Source organism: Varroa jacobsoni, unplaced genomic scaffold (assembly GCF_002532875.2).
Source record: "Varroa jacobsoni isolate VJ856 unplaced genomic scaffold, vjacob_1.0 scaffold_1455, whole genome shotgun sequence".
Taxonomy (NCBI): Eukaryota; Metazoa; Arthropoda; class Arachnida; order Mesostigmata; family Varroidae; genus Varroa; species Varroa jacobsoni.
The window spans coordinates 43,234-70,782 of record NW_019214357.1 but is presented as its reverse complement, the minus strand read 5'-3'; the positions used below and the strand labels follow the sequence as shown (position 1 = coordinate 70,782).

The 27,549-nt window shown below is 45.2% G+C and overlaps 1 protein-coding gene across 1 annotated transcript; it reads left to right on the top strand.

Annotated features, from left to right (window-relative positions):
- Positions 1–3,966: 3,966 nt before the first annotated feature.
- Positions 3,967–24,636, top strand: N (neurogenic locus Notch protein). Its single transcript, XM_022850307.2, has 3 exons — positions 3,967–5,340; positions 17,677–20,992; positions 21,393–24,636. The coding sequence occupies exons 1-3, from the start codon at positions 3,996–3,998 to the stop codon at positions 24,034–24,036; spliced, it is 7,305 nt and encodes a 2,434-aa protein (XP_022706042.1). The 5' UTR covers positions 3,967–3,995; the 3' UTR covers positions 24,037–24,636.
- The last annotated feature ends 2,913 nt before the right edge of the window (positions 24,637–27,549 follow it).

Sequence of the window (27,549 nt, the reverse complement as noted above, 5' to 3'; positions counted from 1 at the left end):
GGCTATTATTGCTGCCCGAACAAACCCGAAAACATACTATAATATGTTTTCGGGTTTGTTAGTGACAGTTAGGATATTAGCTCTGGTAGATATTTCAAGTTCTTTTGTTCGTTCACCTCGTGATTGTCGTTATCTCATTACAGTCATATAGTTTTGCTGTGACGTCGTTGTACGTGTCGACACGTAGACGACGCCAGACCACAGAATGGTAGAGAGATTAGAAAAAATGAACGAATAGTCGGTAGGTAACAACAATAAACAGTAAAGCTTGCGACCCTATAATAAGCGAAACTCAATAGTAGCCTTTGCCTCTTTTTCGCTATCGGATTGACCAATTTTTATTTTTCTTATTCACACAGTATATTATACAGTGTTTTCAGATCATTAGGCTACTATAGGTGTATGATCGAATGGTAAAATTATGTCTTGCTTACCTTGCGCCCTTTGCGTTTACCGCCTACCCACCTAATATGCCTATTGCTATTCAACAAGCAAGTCCAAACAGCCACCGTGGCGTTAACGATGGCAGCAGCGGCCACCACACCGACGGATAATCTCGACGACAGCAGAAGAACGATGCCAAATCCCAACGTAATAACCGAGAGAAGGCATTTAGCAAGAGGACCATAGCGATGACAGCCATAAACACGGGGATGAAACTTTATGTAGTTCTAGCAGCAGCTCAATCGTACCAAGCGGAAATGAACAGTAGGCCATAACAGTTAGTAGAGCTAGCAAGATAAATAGTAACCCTTACTTCATCCCTGATTAGGGCCGATCACGCAATAACAGGGTCGTCAATCAGAAACAGCGACAAAACACGAAAAGTAAATGGAGAAATGTGTAAAAATGCCTTAATCTAAAAACAGTAGCATTGCAAACAAGACAAAATGATATTTTGTATTCAAATTTTTTTCCTTTAATAAAAAATATATTTTGACAACATCCAGGTGATACAAATACGACACGTAACGGTTTTCGTTCTCCGGCAAAAGCTAATAGCTATAGAGGATGAAGAAGCGTAGGAACTGTTCATCCTTTGTATCATTTATCGAATCGGTCTTTGCACCGCATCAGATAAATTTATCAAAATGTTATCGGTTTGTTGCGCTGCTTTTTAGATTTGTGCAGGAATCGGCGTATCGATCAGCTTGAAACTAGTACGCAGTATTCCAAGAAGTAACATTTAATTGAAGCAACCTGCAAATAAATTCATGCGGATCCATGATTAGTTCCACAGGTTTGAGAACGTCGGCCATATAATAGGCCACATCGGTATCCATATGTTATGAATTTATCTATTCGTCCAGATTTTACCATATACTGGACACGCAGATATTAAATTATAGAGGGTAGACGAGCAGTTGCGCATCGACGAAGTACCAGCGTCAATTGGTCTATTTAACGGCCGCCAGCGATCGATGACTCGGGACAATGACAAAAACACGTACCTTCAGAAAACGATTCTAAGCGCTGCTCATGCAACTACCTCATGACCTTATTTGCGACATTACGAATTTGGTAATTCGTGGTGGTGGACTTTTGTACTCTCATGTACCAATAACACGATTTAACTCTGTGATAGGGGTACTTTTAACAAAGGGACCAATTGGCTGCAGGAACCTTGTGTTATAATAAAACGGGACAGATAAGAATTCTCGTAGAATTCATCTGAGCCTAACCTGCAACGAATGCTACCTAAACAAGGTAGCAAAGTTATTGAGGACACCTTAGTAGTTATGGTCTTTTTAAAAAACAATTTTATAGAAGTACAGGTATTTTTTTTCTCTTACTTCGTGTTCCCTTCTCTCTTTACCCATTTCAAGTATTTCATAGGGAAGAATTGAAGTTTCATTTAGCCCGATACATTTCGATTTTTCCCTTATTCTACTGGCCATAAAAGAACGAATTTGAATCAACTAGATTGACAGAGCAAAGGAGGTAACAACGGTTCGGGGCTAGTGGTTGCAGGAAAGCTGTGAATTTATTATGACGCTTGTGACTTCTTCAGCAGAAAGCCGCCTCTGAAGCAGAAGCCGTAATAAAAACTAAGCGAAAAAAATGACGTTAGGCTGGGTCACGACTTGGCCGTCCCGCTACCGTCTTTACGGTAGCAGAACAGCCCCATCATTTTGCGTAACGGAGATAAGAAGAAAAAAAGGATTGATAAAGATCGATGGTAAGCACACAGCACTGTAAAAGGATCGATGAGAGTCTTTAGACTTGATGATATGTTAGCTTCCTAATGAAACAGATACTACGAAGAGCACAGACGAGTAAATTGTTATCGTATGTAGAATGAAGTTAGACAAAAAAGATTCGACCCGGTTGTTTGACGCGGTTTTAGGCAGCGACCGAAGCTCGTCTGAAGGCCGGACCATCTTTAATGCGAGACGCACTTGATTCCGTTTAAAATATTTTGTTCTCTTATTCTATTGGAACAACTACGACTGATTTTTGTGGGAGTACATAGTCGTCGGCTTAGGTCTTAGGCTTAATCCTAGCCAGCTGCTTTCTTAACAGTAACTTAGTAAACGTCCTATTTTGCAGCCTTGATTCATGTGACAGCTAACAGCAGAGGTGTTACCTTCGGTGCTGCTAGGCAGACGCAACGCTAACAGCAGCAATGTTGTAATAACGACAGGATTGTTCCATGAGTTGTAAGGGCTCAGACGATCGACAGTCGCCGCTCTTCTTCTAACACACGATGCTAAAACCACGGTGCCTGTATCGCAAATATGTCCCGTTGCTACTCAGATGAGAAACTGATCCATATCGATCTCTTGTTTTCAAGGCCCTCGCCAATGACTCGCTTTCGAATCGCTCCTTGCCCTCGCTAGTCTAGTTAAGGCAGTAATCGGGTTATTGTCGTTAACAACAATCGTGTTGTTGTCGCTATTGCCATCGTCATCGTCGTCGTGGATTCCGTTTCCGTTTTGTAGTTCCCGTTCCCTCAAGAGCGTAACAATGGCGCCAGCGTAAGAGCACAACCTAGTGCAACCAATGTTACGAATGCGGAGCAAGTTTTTTTTGCTCGTTCATGTAAGCCTGCCTATCGGCTGTCTCTCGAAGGCCTTACGGTCTGTGTGCACGCCGTATGTGAGGCGTCACTTCGCGCAGATAGAACGGTTCCTGTCGCTACGGCAAGCTTCTTAGTTAGTCAGTTGTCATAGGGTGAAGATAAGACGAGAATAACGGCGTTAGAAAGTGCGGGCGAGATAGAACGGGTCGGTTAGCACTGACAACGTCCGACAGGATCGAATCGTTTAATGTAGACGCGACAGCGTCGGTGCTAACGAAAGCCCCAGACGTACGCGTAACGTTGAAGAGCTCTTGCGAGACGCAATCGTTGCATTAAGTAAATTGCTTTACTATAAAGTGAAACCACAATGTCATGATTGACACTGAGAGCAATCGTTATTATTTTTGTTGTTGCTAATCAAAAAAAAACCTCAGAAACGGGCATGAATAAACATTAACAGCATTAGTGGCAGCAACAAGCGATTTATCGTCAATACGACAGTAGCGATCGTCCTGTTATCGAACAATAATAATAGTAATAATAACATCGGTACAAACTTGAAATGAAAATCTTCTTCAAAGAGTGGATAGTTTACGCACAGATCACATAGCCGTACATGTGAAAGCGTTTGCGAAGATCTAACATAGCTGCGCAGATGTTAGCCTATATGCATTGTTTATGTAGGTCATTCTTTCTAGTCTGATCGCGTAAGAGGACTAAAAAAATACAATGCCAGCTTTGAAGTGACGGACATCCTGCCGCTTAAACCATTAAGAACTTGTCTGTTGGCTCGGTTATCATGCAGAGTTCATACGCAGTCTCTAAGTGCTAGAATTCCTGCTTCATTGGAATTTAGATAGACAATCACTATATAAACAAGCCTTCCCGTAGATATATTTTTATCACGTAGAAATGAGAATGATGAAGAGGAACTAATGCAGAGATGCGAGATTTTTATAAATGTTGTGAACGAATGATACTATTAACGCATTGTACTTCCTATTTGTGTTGTTGTTGTTACAGGTGCAAACCGCAGTTTGCCGGCGAATATTGTCAATACTCGAATCCCTGCACCGTTCATGGTGACGTTTGTCGGAACGGTGCTACGTGCGAACCTCAGGTTACCGTGAGTGGCGTTTCCTATATATGTCACTGCCCCATCGGATTTAACGGTACATTATGCGAGCAGCGCCAGCCATCAAGCTGTGATAGTAAGCCATGTCAAAATGGCGGTGTCTGCAAGTTAGCATCGCTAAATAGCTATTTCTGCGAATGTCCGTCCGGCTTCCGTGGACACAACTGCTCGCAGGTTGATCATTGCGCCTCGTTCCCTTGCAAACATGGCAGCTGCACGTCAACTCATTTCGGATTTGAGTGTTTGTGCGGCAACGGCTACGAAGGCGTTCACTGCGAATTCGACGTGAACGAATGCAGCCAGAACCCGTGCATCTCCGGTTCCTGCCGTAACACGCAGGGTGGTTATAACTGCGCGTGCCAACCTGGCTACACCGGCAAGAACTGCGAACATGAATTCGTGCCCTGTCAACCAAATCCGTGCCAACATGGCGGCGAATGTACGCGTGTCGGCCAGCATGACTACAAATGCCGGTGTCCGCGCGGCTTCCGTGGGGCAGATTGCGAGATTAACATCGACGATTGCATCGGCAGCCTCTGTGCCAACGGATCAACATGCATCGACGGGATCAACGGTTATACGTGTGCGTGCCCACCGACAACCACTGGCCAGTACTGCACGAAGGACGTAGACGAATGTTCTCTCGACTCAACGATTTGCAAAAATGGTGGCACCTGCCGAAACATTCAGAACGGCTTTAACTGCGTCTGCGTCAGCGGATGGACGGGTCTTGATTGCTCGGAAAACAATGACGAGTGCGTCGGAGCTAGCTGTCACAATGGAGCCACATGTGTCGACCGCGTGGGTCGCTTCGATTGCATCTGCCCACCCGGCAAAATGGGCTTACTGTGCCACATTGATGATGCCTGCCTCTCGAACCCGTGTCATGCAGGCGCGGTCTGTGATACGAGCCCAATTGATGGTCGATACAAGTGCTCGTGCAAAGACGGATGGACTGGTCTGGACTGCTCGCAAGACGTCGACGAGTGTTCGGGCGATGTGAATCCGTGTGAGCATGGCGGCACCTGTGTTAACACACCGGGCTCATTCGGCTGCAACTGCACGTTAGGTTTTACGGGACCCCGGTGCGAGGTGAACATCAACGAGTGCGAACCCAATCCCTGCGAAAATGATGGCACTTGCCTCGATGAAACAGGGGCTTTTCGTTGCGTCTGTATGCCAGGTTAGTATGAGGAAGAGAAACCCTGATACATTACATATACATAGATTTAGCTCAATCGTCGACGGTACACGAGCCTTAAATATAGCAACGACCGAATGATGCTTCTTGGCTACGGTTTGTAGTTTTTCTTAATACCACACAATCATATATATGAGTATACTCATATTTTTCATTAGTTTTTCTTGTTGCATACATCGATCGTAACTTGCCTGTTATCCTAGTCGGGCCAAGATGCGTCAGTTTGCGTCCCAAGTTGTTTAAAGAATTTCGGCCCTGAGCCATGATCGGCGATAGCAACTGATCTTCATTGCGCCATCTGGAGCATAGCAGCTCCCAGCCACGGCGCTCCTTGCCCCTGTGGACTCATATGATGTGTGAAGATAAACGAAATAGTTAACCTAAGTCGTGGAAGTTTTGTGATGGTGGCGGTGTCAGTAGCAGGAATCAGCCGGGGCTCTCTTACGCTCATTAAGGTCTTTGACGTTTTTTTCTCTCCTCACAATCACAAGTGCCGGCGCGTTGACTTGCTCAACGATCTGTCCTTTCAAACTCTTCGTGACTAACGCATATGTTCGGCTTTACGTAATATGCCTCTCCTGTATACGCGTGTTACGTGTTTAAATCGATGTCTACTAGTACATCTATGTGGTGTATAGCTCAGCGATCGGAACTACTGCGACGGTTCCGTTTCACTCGATGGCCTCTTTTTCGTTTTCTTACGGCTGGCCTGCTGCTGTTACTTCTAATTCTTTTGTAGTAAACCAACTTGAGGATTTCTTAAAATTCACAGTACTGTTTGACTGTCTATGTATTTATGTGAACATGTCTGAACGTGTCTAAATATCGCGTGGTCGACTAAGTTCCACAACTGATACGGGTACTCAGGTTTTAACCGGGAAGATTTGTGTTAGTACTGCAGTAGCTCTTGCCACGCACCGGACGATCATCGAGAATTATCCTCCTTTTTTGGACCTAGCCTTTCTTTGGTTATTATATGTTGTATGTAGCTTTTTTTCAGTGCGCTGCAATCAACGGATGGTGGAGCCGTTCATTCTCGTTCTGAATTGGCAATTTCATCCTTGTTGTTATGCAAATACCATAGAAGTTCGATATGTGCCGGCGTTCGTCTTTGCTATTGACGACGAAGTGGGTGACGTTCCCACGAGCAAAGTTCGCCGCGGCTGTGCCGTGCCTTCCCTTCAGCTCTTTCGTTACCTTTAGTGAAGGCGCCCATACTGAAGGCACTTCTGGGCTGCAAGTGAATTGAGCTCAAACGATGAATATAACATTGTACTGTCGGCGACATTTGAGTATAACTATAGTGTTGAACTACCTTGGAACTAAACGTACTGATTTCATCTTAGTCCGGCTTCGTCTACGGCCTGCTGACCGTCGACCCGTTTCGCGATTTGTCGGATTCGTCGTCCATTTATAATACATTATCATTCAATTCCGTCTGATGATTTCCGCTTTACATTGCGTTACTTTACTTTAGCCTGCCTTGTTTTATTTTTGTTTCCTGCTTGTCAATAACGATAAAGCGGTTTTGCTATATGGTAGTAGGACAAAGTGCGTCGCATCTTTAGAGCGCTTAATTGCATGCACAAAGAGTATTTTAGCAAACGGAGGCATTCGTCGGCAGTCTTAATATTATAATATATATTCTCAACGAACGGTAAATGCTTCTTGCAGTAGGTAAGGTCGTTTACTATGAGAGCTATAGAGCACTCATATTCTTGCCACGCATTGCAACCGTCAACAGAATAGTTTTAAAAGCCCGCTTTTCAAAAAAATACTTTCTTTCTTGGGAAATCGAAAGAGCCTCTGGGATCCCCAAAATCTGACCAGGGATATGTTGGACCCAATTGTGTCTTAGGAGTTACACTGAAGGGTAACCAGAACTCGAGACGCTCGCTTCTACACGATTGTGATCAGTCAGTTGGTGAGTGCCGATCAGTCAATCAGTGATTTTTCTACAATGATGGAAGAGAGCACTTGCTGATGATGTTGTACTTCGCGAAGTGGGTTGTTCTTATGGCTTTTCTTCATGCGGCTACCTTTACCATTGAGTGTTGTCCAGTCGATGCCAGCACTGATGCGGCAACTTATTAATTATCACTAATTCGTCTACACGCGTCCATACGTTTACATAAATGCATCGCACCTACATGTGTTTAACATGGGCACAACCTCAGATGTGCTTTGCTTCCTTCTACATCTTCATGAAAAAGAGACCTTTTCTCTACTCTCGCTTCTAGGTGTTTTAGTTGACGTTTTGTCGCTTCTTGCACCTATAGCTGTTGTATTGCAAAGGTGCCTACAAGGTCGTCATTGTCTTTCTTTCTATATTCTTTTTAGTGGTCATTTCAATGACTAAATCTAACCTAGGTACGGGGGTGTCATTAGCGACGAATAGCGCATTTACGCTAGGTACCTAGGCGACACCCTTCGCATAGTGTAAGCCTTCCTACATCTCACACACTGGGAAAGTAGAAAAGCAGATATCCGAAGCTAGTGAATCGCTCGCCATTCGCACAGCGTGCATTGATCGTTGCGGCATCACCTCTTCCCTTCTGGCGTTTAACATGTAACGCTTGTACAGTTGTTGACACCTTTCATGTCGTGTCTTTTCGTATTTGCGTCGAATTCAGATGACCATTCACTAGTAAGCATCTATGCGGTGAGCATTCGTAGCCATTGCCGTAACACGGTGGATTTCGTATTTTCCGAAGCCACTCACAAGTCAGTAGCATGAGTATCAGCGTAAGCTCTACTTCAGATCGAGCGCTCACATCGCAGTTGTAGTTATGATGCTGCTGCGCACACGTACGAAGCAACTTCGTATTCGTAATCGTTTGACTTCGAAGTTCGATCCAGAACCGGTGGATTTGTACTCTGATGAAGAAAACAGGAAAAGATGGTCGTGGCGTCTCTGACGCTCTGCAGCTGCCATCGACGCCTACTTACAGCAGCAGCGACAACTGCTCGCTGAATCGGTGGCAGTTGTCGGCAGCCTGGTGGTCATTATTCCTCAATCAATGGCCACGATGCGAACGCGACAAGCGGTATTACACAGGGATCGTAGCCGTCCACGTGGATAACCAGCGTCGTCCGACCACTCGTTGCCATCGTTCTAATCATCATCGAGAAAAAGATTAGTATTCATTTGTCATCTTCGCAGTGGTCTGTTCGTATAGGTGACTATTCTGCGAGAAAGACTCATGCCTTCTCGGATGCCTCTGCGTAAGAAGGCGGCAAGCTAAATTACCATTGCGGTTCCTACAGATGCTGTTAATGCCCAAAGGACAAAGGATCAAAACAAGAAAACGAGTAAATTTGCTTACTGTATATTGTCTCCTTCCAAAAGATACACAGTGAAAGAGGACAAAAGGCAGATGGGACAATTAGATCGAGGCAGAACGGAGTATTTTGTTTGTTTGGCTTAGTTCATAGGCAGTGGTCACAGTAGCCGCGTGGGGATCTTGGTGCTCGCTGCTAAAATTGATAGACCATCACATTACATCTGTAGCTATACAAACAACTGCATGTTAAGGCTCTATCATTGTTATTGTCTCGAAATAATGATCAGCACAAAATGGACGCTAGTATATCACATAAAAAGTAAGTGATGGTAGAGAAAACGAAAGCAATTTAATAGCCTTCCGTGCCTATGCAAGGGATTGAGAAAACCTTACTTGAATCTAACTGCGAACGTAGCCAATTTGGCTTCCATGAGTGGGTTGGAAAAGAGGGCAATCATAGTAATACAAAATTTCGCATTGTTTCTCGACAGAGTCGTGTTTTCACTCGTCACGAAGTTGCCCATTAAATTTCACAGGGTCGCAAAAAAAGCTTTTGGTTGTCGTCAGGCGCATCTGCATATACTCGCGCGTGGACAAATGCGTCTGCCGTTTCGATATCTATATGAGTACATATAAGATGCATTAAAGCATTGAAGGAATTTCAAATTTGTCAGTTTATAAAACCTCCGAAATCCACTTGTGTCAGATTACCTCGGTTAGCGACGGTGGTTCGATAGCGGTAAGAGCGGCGCTCAAGTGTTGTGATTATCATTATTGCTATAAACACAAATGCCAATATGAATATCTTGCGAAAAAACAGCTTCACGACAGGAGAACGACCTGATGAAGTGTCTTGACTTGGCAAACACCACGGAACAGAATATGTTATATAAACACATGCACATGCACTTGTGCTTGTGCTTGTTTATCCGTATGTAATGACACACGTAACGATCCATATCGTAACGAACGGTAGTTGTGTGGGGAGTAAAGCACCGGCTGTGGGCACACCCATTACCAAGCAAGCAAGCAAGCTAAGGAGCGACCCTTCGATTTGGCGCATCCGTACCGAATGCACACGCACCGAAACGCGTTCATTGATACTGGCTGGAGCACTAACCGGCAAAACATGGCCGTGTCTTCTCTCAAAGGCGAAGAGTGGAATCGCTCCCTGGAGACACCTTTTTGCAAAAACCGCGGACGAGATAGCGAACGAAGCTCTTCTGAAGAAAAGGGGCGACGTCGTACCTCGTTGCATGCATAGTTTGTGCATTAGCAATAGCTACTTACCGAAGATTCGGTTAGAAGTCATCCTTTTAATGCTGTACTCAGACACGTGGAGCTATACCCCGGTCCTAAACATGGCTAGGAGAGGCGCGGCAATTGGAGTATGACCCGTACCTGGATAGCCCTTGCCATCGTTTCGTTCCGTGCTCCTCTAAACGACGAATATCACAAACGAGCACGTAGAGATAATTTTATACCCACTGTTCTGTGAAGGAGCTACTGTGTTCACTTGGCTGCGTACGGCGCTTCCCGCTGTCTCTTACTCGTACTATAAATGCATTCACTCAACAAACAACAAAACATGAACTATGCCTTGGGTGTTGGCCTCTGCTTGAATAAGTGCCTGTACATATTGTTGATGATGACAGGACTAATAGATACAAAGAAAAATTCGATGTAAAGGATGTGCAGTTTCCTGGCGGGCTTTTTAACTGTTATTGCTATTGTTTCTAGTTTAACTAGTAACTGTTGTTTTCGTCGTCGGATCAGCTGGCTGACATTTTCAATGCTTTAACGAGCGCGAAAATATGTTTGTTTATAATTCAAGATTGCTTTTTATCGGCCTGTGTGATCCGTGGCTATGATGATTATTTCGATTATTACTGCTGTTCGATGCATAACATCCCTTACCGCCGTCTTCCACTGGGCAAGCAATATACGCTTATGTCGACGAGGGGACCGTAAAGAGCAAGTAGCCCCTGCTACTCTTGATTCCGTGCGAAAATCGAACCAACTCTTTCTTTACGGTTGATCGAAAGATTGCAACGGTGTTGACCGTGATGAAGAAACGCCAATCTTGAGTGAAGATTAGCAGGTTTTGTCACAGTTCAACAGCAATTTTAGTGTAGGCGACAGCGGCCCATAGGAATAGTTTTGAAAATCTCTAGTGCTTACCATGACAATTTGACTATCTCCTTCGCGTTTACTCATTCATAAATGTTCCCATAAAGCTGTGTAGTAGTCTAAAAAAATTATATTGACAGGCCTTTGTTTGTTAGACAGTCGATCAATGGCCAATCCTGCGAACCAATAGGATTGCTGTAGGCGTCATTTCGTGCCAAGCGTCATAAGTCTCCACTCGTACGGTCTTGGTCCGACCACACCATACCTCTGGTTGCCCGTAGTTACTCGAAGAGCGAAACTGCTAGTCCAAACTCGGCAACAGTATCGACTAACCCGATTGGCACATGTGCGCCAATGGTACGCGCGGACGAGAAAGTAAGCAATTGCCAGTCACTCAGCTCGCAGGCCGTCCGACGTATACAAAGCATCGAGCCACCAAACGGACGGTCCGTAGGTCCGTCCACCAGCCATTTGTGGACGGCTGAACCGTCCAGCCGTTCGTTTGGCGGGCCTGTTTTCGCGGAGGGGATCCTGAGGACCGATCGCCGCTGCTGTTGCTGTGGCGGCGGCAAAAACTGAAGAGTGAGAGCTCTCGTGAACAAACGCCAACAAGCAGCAGCAACAAGAACGCAAGCAAGGCGAATGATGGCCACCGCTGTCGGCCTGTCGTCTCAATACTGCCGTCATCGTTCCCGTTGTCGTAGCCGTCGCCACCATCAACAGCAGCAGCAGCAGCAGCCCAATAATCAGCAGTAATCAACATCATCATCAACTACCGTTGTTGTCTGAGAAAGGGAGTCTGTGGGAAAAAGTGGGCGAGAGCTGTTGCTTCTGATGCTAGACGCTGTTGTCGTCGTTTCTACTTCTTTGTCTGTGACTACTTGAAGAGGCAGCCGCTTTATTTGTGTCGCTGCTGGTTGCTAGCGCTGCAGTGCCGATTCTGCAACGGCTTAACAAGTGGCAGAAATAGCAGCTGAGAGTCAAGCAAAAGTAAAGGAACAGGGCGGTGCGCGTTATAGTGATTCCGCAGTTGAGCTATAGTAAAGTTATAGTGCGCCAGCAGCAGTAGTGATTACGATGACGCTGGTAGTGCAGCGTGAGTTAAATGCATTTAATAGAAAACGCAAAAAATGTTGAAAGAAAATTCATGTTGTTTTCCCATTTATACAGAAGTAAGGCCAAAATGATGATTACACTTCAGTCGCTGTAGATATCGTAGGTATATAGTATCTGCTACGGGACATAGACGAGCCTTCAAAAGTGTGTACTTACACGCCGTCCTTTGTATGCTGGTCCACCAGGAGTACGAACAGGCAAACATCAAATACACTCACAGAACAAGAATATACCCATTCGTAGCAGGAGGCAAATCTCTATCTGATACGTGTGAGCATATTCTTTCTCTTCTGTTTGCTAACTACAACAGCGGATCACACAGAACTCACTAATAACGACGACAGTCATCATCAATGGATATTTACGTATTGTTAGATTACTACTGCTGCTATTGGCAAATATCAGAAAGCGAAAATGGGGTCGAAAGTAGAACGCGTCCGTTGGCTGGTTGACTAACTAAAACGCAGTCCGCGTGCGCGGCGTAGATAGGCAACGGCATGACGCTTAACATCGAACGGCAACTGTGAAACACATCGCGTACCGGGAGCTGCTGAATCGGCATCGGTAAAGTTAGGGTCGCCTTTGACCAAGATCGTGGCTGGTTTGAGGAGACCAAGTCGCTGCGCTCGAGATTGAAGCGGTCGTAACATGAACGAAAACTATAGTGGTAACAACAAAAACAACAACAAAAACAACAGAAGCATTACATGTATTGTACGACCGACAATCACCTAGCTCTTCTTCCATACGACGAAACAACACCGCAACAAATACTGTTGTCATGTCCGAAGCAATGCTTAATGACAGCGGCGCTGGACAGAGCTTGGAAAATATATATTGATGTAATAAATACGTTAGCACATGTGGAATCGGCACAGGCCGGGCGACCTTCAGCTGCGTTGGATTCAATTGTTATCGCTGCGGACAACCTGATCGACTCCGTACCTTCAGCACAGATCGACTATGCTAAAAGGTCGAGGCAGCGGAAAACGCAAAGACAAGAGCTTTGTGTGGTAGTTTGGTACGACAGGCGTATGTACGCCAGCGTTACCAATGGCCATGCTCGCGACTCCGTTCATGTCGTAGCGTTTCAGATGTAGCATCCGTCCGTAGCTGTAGTATTTCGAACGTTTTTGCTGTTAGTACTGATGCTGGCAGGATCGAAAATTATGAAAAGCAGAAGGCTAAAAAAATACAGAGTGGATGAAGACGTTCTATTAGAAATGAGTAAATCTTTAAAAGAACAAAAATAAATCTTCAGAGAATCTAGCTGTTGTAACGAGGGGCGACGGCCGTGGGACCATCCGACCCGACTGCCGGCATTTTGTGGTTGCATTTTTTTGACGATTTGTTGACGAGCTATCGCGATACGGGCGGAAAGTGACAAAAAGCAAAAGGGAAAGGGGAAGAACGTTTAGGCAACGGCAGTACCTGCGCATCATCAAAACATTACTGTAGTCACATTGAAGACAAACGAAAAAAGAAGACGATGACCAAAGCGGCAGGAAGATATACAGCTAATGGAAACCCCACCCTTTGAAAATCTATGGCAACAGTCGATCGCCTTACAGGCCGCATTTCATCTGTCGCATGCATGTATCAAATAAGTGTTCTTTGTGGGCGGAGATAAAGCAGAGAGTAGGACTTGGAGCGGGAAAAACGACGTCCATGCATGATCTTAGCTGCGATCAGTCTATACATAGCTGTATTTGTATTGCTGCTGCGTCGTTGCTGAAGATGAGGGCGCGAACGGCCGCCCAAAGAAGTGCCGATTCCCTAACGAGCCTTCGAGGTGTGGACCCGCTTGCCTCGCATAGGAGCATGACGTAGGCCATGGTAACCACTAATCGTTCTACCACAATCCGTACGATCGTCTCTTCAAAAAGCCATTCGCTGCTTTAATTTTTTATAGAACATAATCGAAAGTAAAACATTTAGATCAATACATCTATAAAGTCGTCAGTCCAGAATGGATCTGTACTTTTAAGCTCGTTGTCGTAGGGGAGATGAAGCGAAGATTTAACCAAATATCCTTTATCTATACGTGTCCTTATAGTAAAAACTACGCGAGATGCAAACATTATGACCTACAAAATACGTATAATTAAGCATATTCTGATATGATCGTCGTAGCCCAATTAAACCCATTCTCATGGACACGCATAGTGCTTACGTTTTTATTTCTGTTGGGGCACAATGTCCACTGCACGCCGTGATACCTCATACTGGACTGTCCATTCAAGGCAGTAAAACAACAAAATGGAAGTAATGATTTCGTACGTATGATAGCATTTGGCAAGCTTTGTTAAAACAGACATGGTCACTGTTCGACTGCTGTGATATTTTACGTACATAGGGGGAAATGCTGTGAGTATGACGACTTCGGTTCTGGACGTTCCTCCGCAAGAGACTGGCTAGGTATCAGACTCACTTAATGTCGCTCGATTGTATGCAAACAACTTTCAGCCGCTTAGTGCCGCTTCTGCTGGCGCATATGTGCTTTCCCACTGACATATTCGCTTTCATAGGACAGTCGTATATTAGGTTGCGGATAATCTCGCTACTACTACAGCTGCTGCTCAGACTAGCTTAGAGATATCCGGAGGGCCCCTATTCGCACGGGGGTAGCCGGTTGAATTCGCCTTTTTTTAGCTACTTCTACTGCCGCTACTGCTGCTTTAAGGTGCATCCCAGGGCACGTCGTCATCATCATTTTGTCTCTTTTTTCATTCACCAACTTCGAGCTTCTGCTCATTTTCACTGCTTGGCAAAAGCTGAATGCTTGCCTGGTGACGTCGTTGTTCCACGACTCTGATGGTGCATCAAACAGCTTTTCGCTTGTCGCCGCCGCTTCTCTTCTGGCACAAGGACTGCATCCGTAGCAGCACTGCTTACAGCCTCTGCCGAACGAGAGTGCGCAGTGAAACCGACAGCGAACCAGGCTCTTCGTTGGTCGACTGATGGGAACCATCGACGTTATGGCATCATGGGAAACTGACGTCTTCTGCCATAGCCGCCATTCTCTTGTAGTCTATTCCTTCTGGAATCCTTCTGCACTACCTACCAGGTTGTCTGCCTGCCCGTCGTGATAATGGCGATAAAAGAGACGAACATACAAACACGCATAGGCAACAAGCAAATCAGGGACAAAGCTACGGAGAAGTTAGTGAAACAAAAACTTAGTCGGTATTCTGGTCCTGGATTGAAATTGTTTTTTTTGTGTGTCAACTCCTACCCATAACATAAATTGGAATGGGCTGTAGTAAAAATGGTACAGCAACAATTTGAATAACTTCATAGACAAAGGAGTTTCGAAAAAGTAAATCAAGTTACAATACTATTTTTGAATGCAAGCCCTCGGAAACTTTTCCTAAATAATTCTATCGATACAGTAACATCTTCTTAGTAGCAGTTTTGCCCACTGAAAACTTAAAATTGAGATTTTGTTTTCACAAACGTATACTTAGAGAACCCCTTCTTCGAAGTCCATATAACGTTCCAAGCTATACCAAACCGTAACGGAAAAGAAATGAACTACTATAGATAACTACTCATAATAATAATAATGGTTAAAGTCTACTGTCTTGATTAGAACTGGTGAAGATGCAACGCACAGTCCTTACAATAGTTTAGCTCCTATTCAACCTGAATTCTGGGCAGGAAGCGAAAAGTAGAAATCTTAAATCTGCTTTAAATCATTGCCTTTTGCTCCACCTCTTTCATCCTGTGCCACATACTATGTGAATATGCAGCTGCAATAGCTCTGATCTAAAATGAATGGCTCTCTGCGACAGACATTTTCCACCAGCGCCATCGTCCGTTAGTGTCACCCGAGGGTCTCTAAAGGTCTTCCTTCCTCCACCACTTTAACCCAGCAGATGGCGTTCGTGGCCTTTCCCTCTCATACATCTGTGCGACGATTGCATCCGGCGGCGGCAGTAGGCGACCATCCCGATACTTAGCAGACCGTGAGAAGATACTCGGAGGTCGCTCTCAGCTTTCACTAGATTTATACGGCGGTTGGGTTATCCATACCCCCTCCTATATATAGGCGACACACAGTCCGTTGACCAACTCAGTCTGTTTATTTTATATAAAACAAAAACCATGTTCCGATCGGCTGGCAATATCCAGAAAGCGGATTAATTGGTAAGACAATCACATGGCGGTCGCCAAGACCTCATTGGATGTTCACTACATATTAGATAGATGTATACTCGCACCCACGAAGCAACCCGTCAACATTTTCTGGATTAGCACCCATGATGATAAAAAGAAACTAAATACATCATTTCTGTGTCTGTGATTCTTGTGATCGATGTGACCGCGTTAAACAACATCATATCGTCTCGCTAGAGTAGTACAGAAAACGATAGTACTGCAAAGACCCAAGGGCCAGTCTTGAATGGATAATCGTATTGAAATAACATATCACAGTGTGTTTTTTGCAAAGTTCAACGTCGATATGTAGAAGCAGAGACGAGATTTCGGATACTGGGTAAAGGGCACATCAGATCGTACATTGAAAAATGTTCCGGATACGCAGTGGGCTTCTGCGAACAGCTTGGCGGGAACTGGGAATAACGCCGAATACTTTAACAAAATATCAACTCATATACATTGAGAGAGAGTTCAAATAAGTAAATTATGCATGTTCGTCTTCACTACTAGTCTGTGTATAGATTTACAGTTGATGTTTTATATTTAATATTCCAGAGATTAGTAAGTAACACTGCGGTTTAAGCAGTTTCTAGTTGCGGAGTACTCTTCACTACGTGATCGAGTACAATGAAAAGTTCATAGCGTATATTGAAATTTAGCTAACTTTCGTGGGGCTGCCGAGTTGTAATTCGGCGTTAGCTTCTGTGTTGGTCCTGCCTTAAACACTTGTCGCTTCAGTGTGAGATCTTCGCGTTGAAGCGACGTGACCGTGCACACGCCTGACAGCCTCAAATCATTTATCGGTGACGTCGTAGACCTTCTACCAGTAAAGCCAACAGTTGAATCGAAGAGTAACCTCTACAATTACCCCTAATTGTGCTAACAATTCTTTGGCAAATTTTCTGCATTACCAAGACATTAGAAGGGCAGATAAACTACTCGTAGAAAATCAACATCGTTTGCCTAAGAACTGAAATAATTACCATTTTAGATCGACATATACAAATAATGGAGCAGCCTAGCCGTTCACTTCTGCGATAAGCACTAGCGGTCCGACGCGAATGACCGATCGAGTTTCATTAGACGCTTTTCGCTTCGTTGTTTATATTTATTTGTTGTTGATGCTGGCGATAAATCTTCATGGATTCAGCGCGGCAAGAATCAAAATGGAGGCTTTTTGATGTTGGTTGGGCTTGACGCAAAAACGGAGTGTCTTTTTACTCTATAATAATAATAGAGAACGAAAGCTTTCTTCGCTGGCGTCGCACCGGCTCGATACCGGCAGTCAATATGGCCGAACTATTCGAAGCTCTCTTACGGTTGTTCTTATTGCTGCTGCTGCGGTGGGACTTGGTTAGAATTTCTATGGATTATAGCAAACTTTTACTAAAATGAAACCGGTTTGTATTTACAATCGAGTTGAACTGCGGCAGACAGATAAGCAAGTTCAAATGGAGATTAGTTCCCTTTCATTCAGCATAAGAGAATGAGGCTTTGTTGTGTTCGTGTCCTGTTTACGTAGTCGTTCATTTGATTCGAAGAAGCTGAACTAAAAATGAAGAACTTCATAGGCGTTAATGATACGCACTAGCAGCTTATGTTTCGTCCTGATGTTGATACATTTCAGGGTATAAGGGAATTCGCTGTGAGGAGGATATCGACGAATGTGACCCAAGTCCATGTGGGCCTGGCGTCTGCCTCGACAAGATCAACGGATATCGATGCCGCTGTCCCATCGGCTTCACTGGAGTCAATTGTGAAGTCAACATTGACGACTGCAGCGGGAACCCATGCAAACATGGCGGCGAATGCTTCGATCTGGTCAACGCTTACAAGTGCGAATGCAAAACAGGCTTCACCGGCAAGCTCTGTGAAGTCAACGTTGATGATTGTCAGAACAACCCCTGCAGGAACGGCACCTGTGTTGACGGTGTGAATACCTTCCATTGCAATTGTGCGGCCGGCTTCACGGGCCGATTCTGCGAGACCCAGGTAAATGAGTGCCTCGGGGAGCCATGCAAATTCGGCGGCACCTGTACAGACCTTGCAAACGGCTATAATTGCGCGTGCAGGCCGGGCACGACGGGCAAGAACTGCGAGCGAAACATCAATGAATGCCTATCGAATCCGTGCCGTCATGGTGCCACGTGCATAGACGGCATCAACGAGTATAGCTGCAAATGTCGACCCGGCTTCAGTGGACGCAACTGCGAAATGGACATTGATGAATGCGCCAGCAGTCCCTGCGCTAACGGCGGTACTTGCGTTGATCGGGAGAACGGTTTCCAGTGCACCTGCCCCCGCGGGTACTTTGGTTCGAGGTGCAACTCGGACGTGGACGAGTGCGCATCGAGCCCGTGCCACAACGGCGGCACCTGCGAAGACGACCTCAACAAGTACATCTGCCACTGTCCTGCGGGCTACACGGGCCACCGCTGTGAGAACGAGATTGATGAGTGCAAATCTAATCCGTGTCAGCATGGTGGAACGTGCCGGGACCGACTAGCTAATTACACCTGTCTGTGCGCCAAAGGCTACGAGGGCGCCAACTGCGAGATCAATATCAACGATTGCGTCAGCAATCCATGCGCTAACGGCGGATCTTGTATTGACCTCGTCGACGGCTACCAGTGCGTCTGCGCCATACCGTTCACCGGCAAGAACTGCCTACAGCGACTCGATCCTTGCGCCGTGAATCGTTGCCGAAATGGGGCTATTTGCTCGCCAAGCTCGAACTTTCAAGACTTTTCTTGCAGTTGCAAAAGCGGATACACTGGCCGCCTCTGTGATCAGGATATTAACGAGTGTGCCACAAGCAATCCGTGCCGCAATGGCGCAACTTGTATAAACAAGTTCGGATCGTACACTTGTAACTGCACCAAGGGCTACGAAGGAAAGGATTGCTTGATCAACACCGATGACTGCGCCAGCTTCCCGTGTCGAAACGGTGGGACGTGCTTGGACGAGGTGGGCGACTATCAGTGTATTTGTGTGGACGGGTTCGGCGGTAAGCAGTGTGAAATTGATACCGACGAATGCGCCAGCAGTCCTTGCAAGAACGGGGCTACTTGCAATGACTACGTCAACTCGTACACCTGCACCTGTCCTCTGGGTTTCTCAGGCGTCGACTGCGAGACCAATGATGAAGACTGCACTATGAGTTCGTGCATGAACGGAGGCACCTGCGTTGACGGCATCGATGCGTACACGTGTCGCTGCTCGGCGGGATACACTGGCGCCAATTGTCAGTTCCGCATCAACGAGTGTGACTCTGGCCCGTGCAAGAACGGCGGCACCTGTATCGACGACAATGGATTCTACGAGTGCAGATGTCCCTACGGCTTTGCCGGCAGAAACTGTGAACATTTTATTAATTGGTGTGATTCCAGCCCATGCGAGAACGGTTCGACATGCAAACAGCTGAATCATACATATGCCTGTATATGCCAAAACGGTTGGGCAGGTCGTCACTGCGACGTGGAAATGGTTTCGTGTAAGGACGCAGCTCTTCGAAAGAACGTTAAGCTTAATGATCTCTGCCAAAATGGTGGCTTATGTGAAGATTACTTGAATAGCCATCGCTGTATCTGCGCTAAGGGTTATGGAGGCAGTTACTGTCAGGAGAATATCAACGATTGCGCGTCACAGCCATGTCAGAACGGCGGCAGATGTCATGATCATCTTGGAAGTTATAGCTGCGAATGCTCGACCGGTTTCCAAGGCCATAATTGCGAGTACAACGTCGACGACTGCCATCCTATGCCCTGCCAAAATGGAGGAACTTGCTTCGACCATGTCAACTCGTACCGATGTATCTGTCCTCCCGGAACTACTGGTATTCTATGTGAATTCAATCTGAATGACTGTACGGATAATTCGTGCCATCATGGCGGAACATGCATCGATAAAATTAACGGTTTCGAGTGTAAGTGTCCACCCGGATATATCGGCCCCCGCTGCGAGGGTGACATCAACGAATGTTTATCAGATCCGTGCATGGCAGAAGGTACACAGGACTGTGTTCAATTAGTTAATGATTATCGTTGCGATTGCAAGCAGGGATACGCGGGACGGCACTGTGACGCGAAGGTAGAATTCTGTCCTCCCAACAGCTGCCTCAACGGAGGGTTCTGTACACCAGTTGGCAATGGTCATAACTGCGTTTGTCGCAAAGGGTTTTTTGGCAAACGCTGCGAGTTCAGCAACGCAACAATATGCTATTCGGATCGTTGCCTAAACGGCGGTCATTGCATCGAAAAGTTGGGTTCGTTCGAGTGTCACTGTCCTCGCGGATTTGCGGGTCGCCACTGCGAAGTCGAAGACGAGAGTTTTCCTGGGGGCATCGGTCATATCGCTGTTGACGTGATGATCGAGGAGAAGTATCTCATGTGCGCCAGAAATAAGTGCGCTGAAAAAGCAAAAAATAACATTTGCAACCATGAATGCAACTATCCGGCCTGCGGTTTCGACGGCGGAGACTGCTCATTAGGGCTGAATCCGTTTGAAAACTGCTCAATGCCCATCAAATGCTGGAAGGCGTTCAACGATAGCCACTGCGACGAAGATTGCAATACGGCCGAGTGTCTTTACGATGGGTTCGACTGTGCGAAGCAACAAGGACAATGTAACCCCGCGTTCGACCAATACTGTATACGTAATTACGCGAATGGTTACTGCGATAACCGGTGCAACACGAAGGAGTGCAACTGGGACGGCCTGGATTGCGAAAGCGGAGACCCGTTCATCGCGGAAGGCGAAATGGTCATTAACCTGAATATGCTTCCCGAGGACTTCAAGGACAAAAGTCGCCTCTTCCTTCGCGAGCTTGGTAATAGTTTGAGAACTAACGTTCGCTTCAAGAAAGAGGCCAATGGTAACGAAATGATCTACCCATGGGTTGTTGATGACTCCATCGGCCCCATGGATGGACGGATTCAGATGGGGTACGTAAACGATTAGCTTCATTCATGACGCATAACCTTGAAATTGTGCTTTTGCTCAGTCTATTTCTATCAGTTTTTCTCGCTGTTAATTAATATGGAACTTTCGGCTAAGGAATTTCTCACGTATGTATTTATAAATATACCCTTAACATTTTAGTAGCTATAGGTTTTAGTCAAATCAAGATACACGTATTCATTAAAACAAAGCACCTTTGTACATATGCAATTGTTAAATCTAAGTTACTTGTCTAAGTTTAGTACCAGTTATTAAAGAAGCGAGACTTACAGCTGTAATGCTATTACCGTGGGGACACAAATGGATGCAACGAATAGTTTATACAGTCCTTATATAGTCCAATGAAATAGTTGCCGCTGATAATTTTTTATATACATGTTTCAGAACGACAGTTCACGTGGAAATCGACAACCGGCGTTGCGTACAATCGGAAGGTCGCGAATGCTTTATGCAAGCTGCACTAGCAGCCGAATTCCTCTCGGCAGCTCATTCAAAACAGGCACTTGCTATTAGCGGAGGCTTCGAAATAGATAGCATTCGAGGAACGACGGTGGAGGCTCCCGGCGGAAGTGCTGCACCTAATGTGCTGGCTACAATGATGGGTGTTATGATAATCGTTCTTTTAGGCCTGCTTCTTGGAGTGCTCGTTACCGGACAAAGAAAACGCGCCCGGGGCATCACCTGGTTCCCTGAAGGTTTCCTACCCATGCGGCCGCAAGTTAGCGGTGGCCCACGACGTCGTCCTGACGGTCAAGAGATGCATAGCATCGCTAAAATGTCCAACGATCAACGCCTCGACGCAAACGACAACCACGGTCTAACCGAGTGGTCCGACGAAGAGCATCACCCTCCAGCCAAGCGAATGAGACCAACGTCAGGATGTCAAGATTCGACTTATGGCGACACGGCCACAGTGATGTCGAACGCCGATTATGACGACCACGACACTCGGCAATGGACAAGACAGCATCTGAATGCGGCGGACATTCGTAACCCCGATATCGTTGCCATGACACCGCCCCAGCATCACGACTACGATCGACAGGTTGACGTTGACGTTCGTGGCCCAGCTGGCCTCACCCCGCTTATGCTTGTGTCGATCCGTGGTAATGGAATTGATCAAGCTGAAGAGGATGTCGATGATGGCTCAACTATAGTGATTCAAGAACTGCTAGACAAAGGAGCGAAAATAACAAATAAAACGGAACACCTACAGGAAACACCTCTGCATCTTGCAGCTCGCTATGCCCGTTCAGATGCGGCCAAACTCCTGCTAGATATGGGTGCAAATGCCAACGCTGTAGACGCCTCAGGAAGAACTCCACTGCACTCGGCGGTGGCAGCCGACGCTGTTGGCGTGTTCCAAATTCTGCTGCGCAACCGCACGACGGATCTGAACAGCAAGACGTACGACGGAACTACGCCACTTATTCTCGCCTGCCGGATGGGTGTTGAGGGGATGGTTACAGATCTCATCAACGCCGAGGTAGACGTTAACTTGGCAGACGAACATGGGAAGACTGCCTTACATTGGGCAGCTGCGGTTAATAATTACACCGCTGTAAAGATCCTATTGGATCATGGTGCTAATCGGGATGCACAAGATCTATTGGAGGAGACTCCATTATACCTTGCGGCCCGTGAGGGAAGTCGCGATGCAGCGAAGATCCTCCTCGAATACGGTGCCAACAGAGATATTACCGACCACATGGACCGTCTACCCCGAGGCATCGCTCTTGACCGCCTACACCATGACCTGGCCAAGATGTTGGATGAATACGTTCCCACTAACCCAATCGTGCCTCTACCGCCAGTTCAACTCCCTCAACCTTTGCTGGTTACCAATAGCAAACCGGCTCCCTCTGTGTCCGTCCCGACGAAGTCGATAAAGAAAACAGCACGTCGTAACCAAAGTGCATTTCAGGGCAAAGAGCCGCCACCAACTGCAGCCGATAGCTCCGCAGCGTCCGCTAATCGCCGGCGCACGCCAAGCGTGAAGAAGAAGCGTGATCCACCTCCGCAGATTGTTGTCGTTGCTAGTGGGGCTGAGGGCGCGCTAAGTCCAAGCTCGCTCGGATCACCATGCTCTTCAACGCTATCGCCTCAGTCGAGCCTTTTTCAAGGCCACAGTATGGCCGTCAGTCAACCAAACCTAACTGGGGGTGATATCAAGCAACCCCCCTGTTATGAGGATTGCGTAAAAGGCGCTTCTGGTATATACGACATGGCCGGCAGCACATACGGTGGGGTGATGGGCATACTCGACTCTCACAATATTTATACATCACCTATGCAACCGCCTCTCCAGCCGCAGCCTGCGGTGAACCACGGTCGTCAACAAAGTCTACCGGCGGGGTTCAGTCAGCATCAGGGAAACAACAACCTGACATCTGCGGCCTCACCGACGAAAGCACGGCCCGTGCTCCCCACGAGCCCCACACACCTTCTGGCTATGCGGCAACAGCAACACCACCAACAACAACAGCAGCAATCACAACTTCCACCAATAGCCGTTGGACCGCAGTCGTCGAACCAATCACAAACGAAACCGAAAATCAGCAGCGGGTCAGCGTACGAATTTCCCGTGACTACGTCACAGGCGCATCAGGTAAAGATGGAACCGTCCAGCATCATTTACTCGGGAAGCCCAAGTCACAAAACCAGTGCAGCTAGCGGAAGTGCCAGCAACACTAACAGCCAGTACCCTCCAGCAGCCAGCCTATACAACCATTACCCGACGCCCCCTAGCGTCTCACAGGTCTCGCAATCCGACCAGCCTACTCCGCAACATTACTCAGTCTCACACGATCCCAGCTATCTGACGCCCTCACCTGAGTCCCCCGGCGAGTGGTCCCCCTCGAGTTCGCACTCAGCACAGGGTGACTGGTCAGACGCTATCTCCAGTCCATTGCACCCATCACAGGATTCCACGCATCAAGCACACCAAGGCCGATCGGCGGCTAAGAACATCAAGCCAGCGGTTATTCAACAAGGACAAAAGTCACACCCTGATCCGGTTTTTATCTAAACCACATTGATATTGACATTGGGGAGTACGACATATATATATATATATATATATCTATACACCGGACCCTAATGCGAATTCAAACGCCAGTGATTTATGCCTGTCCATCTAGGCGAATGGGAAGCTAGCACTTTTCGTTGTGAACTGCCGCGTTGGCTAAAAAATGCACTAGAAAACCCTAAACCTTCACCTCTCGCCCCGTTGAGACGGGAACACGATAAGGTTTTCGCCACAGTTACTGTTAGGCACAATCGATAGCACCGTAGTACAGTATAATCTCGCATGTATATTCATTACACAGCTCACACGCGATAACGTGACATAACGTCGACGATGCGAAAAATGATACATCCTCAATGGCAACAACGGTTTAGGACGAGCGATTTGAAGTGACCATTGCACACATCTACGCATATCATTACGTGAAAAAAATAACGGATTCTCAAAAGAGAGCCCATTGCACGCACGCATGCGCACTTAGTCGACGTATCTGTCCCCACATTGGGCAATGTGGTTAACAATTACTGTTTTTGATCTCGACACGACCTTAATCGCTAAAAGCGAGTAGAAAAGAACTTGGGAAGTAGCCGAGAAGTGGGGACAATGAAATGAAGAGCAACACAAGAGCTTTTGTTCAAAATGAAAAAATAGCATAACGTCAAAGAATTATCAAATTTTGAGTCTTCAATTAGAAACAGCGTAGGCTTGAGAGAGGCAACAACGGCAACAATATCAAAGTGTGGCATCGAATGCGGTCTAATCGAAAAGGCAGTCATATTGTAATTTTCTCAAGTCGAAGTGGCCAAATAGAACAACGATTTACAACGCAAAGGTCTCAAACACAGACTATATATATGACAAAAAAGAAACCACTGGAGCTTATGACTACGACGATCATATAGCATTACGGTCTTTCGAAAGACGGACCCACTAATGTGACTTCATCGCCATTGTACATAAAGTTATTTCCAGTCAACGAAAATGTTTAAACAATTTTATATATTTTGCCGAAAAGTCGTCGGAAATGGAGCTACAAATCGCAGGAAGCTAACAGAGAAAAACATGTAAACAACTACGTAAGCCATATTTTAGGTTAGAGATTACTTAAAAATGAACAATGACGTTTAGATTATTATGTAGAATGATGGAAGCGGCGATGAAAAATTACTGCTTTATTTATTATTTAAATTATGACTTTTAATGACAACTTTATTTTTGCTCAGCATAGTAATTACTATATTTGTAGTTGTTTCCTTCCTTCTATCTACATTCATTATCAAAAAATATATTAATTTTAGAACTCATTTGACAAGGCATGCTACGCCGAATAGTTGTAGTAAGGTTTTTACCAAGAACTATTATTATTCTTATTAATTATAATAATTATACCAATAATAATAAAACACTGATTGATTCACGGCTGGTGAATAAATAACACAAGGCTATGATGACGATACGAAAGCATGGATAAACGGGAGGGACGCAAAACAAGAGAAAATAATGCTGAATAAAATATAATAAATAATTTATTTTTGATAGACAGTTTAGAGATATAGTGATCCTACTTTTGTATAGGTGTTTGTGTGAATTGCTTAAAATGGATGGCATGTCTGCATATAGTGACCAGAACCGCCTAACATGCGGCAGACGGATACTGTACGGATATATATAAAAGAAGCGAAAGCAAAGGAACGCATGTAAATAGCATTGTAAAAATATCCCAGTCAGACTAGACTTATCGATGAATATGTGCGAGTTCGTGGTTGTTCTGGATTGCGAGATCACATTATATATATATATATATATGAGGTGGGTTTGGTGTCCAAAGCGACTGTGTAATCTTTAAGAGATAGAAGTCAATGGATAAAAATAAGGTAAAAAAGTAACTAAATTGTATTTGTATTATCTTTATTATATTGAATAAATTAAAATACAAAGACAACGTTCAACTCACGAAAGATCCGTCTTCTTTGTTAGTACTTCAGGAATGACAAGTTCTTAATTAGCAATTCTGGCATCCAAAAGAACGTAAACGCCGGGGGCCAAAAGGGGAGGATACGAAAAGTTAGTCGTACTAGACAACAGTTAAAGTTTTCCTGTAGTAAAATTCTTTAAAGCTTTGCGTTACCGAGATACTTTTATAGCAAATATTATGCAAAAGATTGGGACCAAAAATTAGAAAAACTGAATAAACGATGTGGGAGCAGCCCATGCGATCTCAATTTGCCACTATAAATCTTCGAAATAAGGACGACGTCCGCAGGCAAGCGCAAAAAAATTTAAGATTAATGGACTCAGTAGCATCAGAACGAACTGAGGAAGGTAACTATGCGCAATCGCATTTACAATTATGTCCTCGTAGTGATGTATACTCGTATAACTTACAAAAAAGCGGCATTTATATATGGCACAAGTAGAAAAGGCACTGTTAACTTCATCGTGCGTTTTCTGCTGGTTGGGTGTGTTATTTTGTTAATCGTCATTGTAAATCGTGTTATGGTGTCCTTTATTGGTAGTGAACTACATTGATTGGTGGATCTATCTCTCTTGATTTTGAATAGGAACCAAAAAACCGCCAAACTAGACCAAACAGCACGCCGAATACAGTTAAAGCAGATTGGAAAGCGTTTGCCTATGCTTCACTGTGAAATTAATGGTACCTATTATAGTAACAAGGAGTTTCTCTGACCATATGATTCGAATCTATGTTGTTGAATAAATATCATTGTTTTTAAACATATAACTTTATGTATATTCCGGTAGCGTAACCATAACTACGAAACGCTCTTTTTCTTTTACAACTAAAGTTACTGTAAATTCGATTTAAAGCATTGCTACAAGCCTGGTCTGATAAAATTATCGGGAGCATTATTTAATCCGTTATAATGAACAATCACTCAAATTCATATTGTTTCTATAAAATTTCCCCAAGACTCCTAGCTTTGGTCGGCCCCATCTATGCTACTTCCAGCTGCGCCAATTATTTGCATGGCAAAAATCTTGTGAGGTTTAAGTTCGCTGTCTCTAACCTTATGCTTTTTTAAGGTATTGGCGGCACTGGCTAAAAAGCAACGCATTTTCTTAAAGGATATTAGACTATGAAAAAATATCATGTAAGTTCCCCCTAGGGGACCGCTAAAAGCATCTACACGAGTAAATATATGTGAGTTTATGGAAAGCTTGTTTCGTTATTATTATTATCGATTGTTAGAGCCAATCATCTGAATAAACGTAGCCTTGATGCATTATTGTTTACCAGCGTGGAGACTGCAACTTACAAGGTGTTTCTGAATTGGTCCACTCTGCCGGTCGAAGTGTCTCATAATTTAGCGGCTATTCTCAAGCCTTTCTGTAAATTTCCCTTATTTTAAAAAGAAAACTGTATGCGCAGATTTGGGCGTGAACTTTTTATTTTCAATTTCTTAACTCAGTGCTAAATTTAGACGTCGTCAGGAGCCTGTCTATTTCATTAGACCATCATTGCTTAATAGTAGATAATATACGTAAAACAAG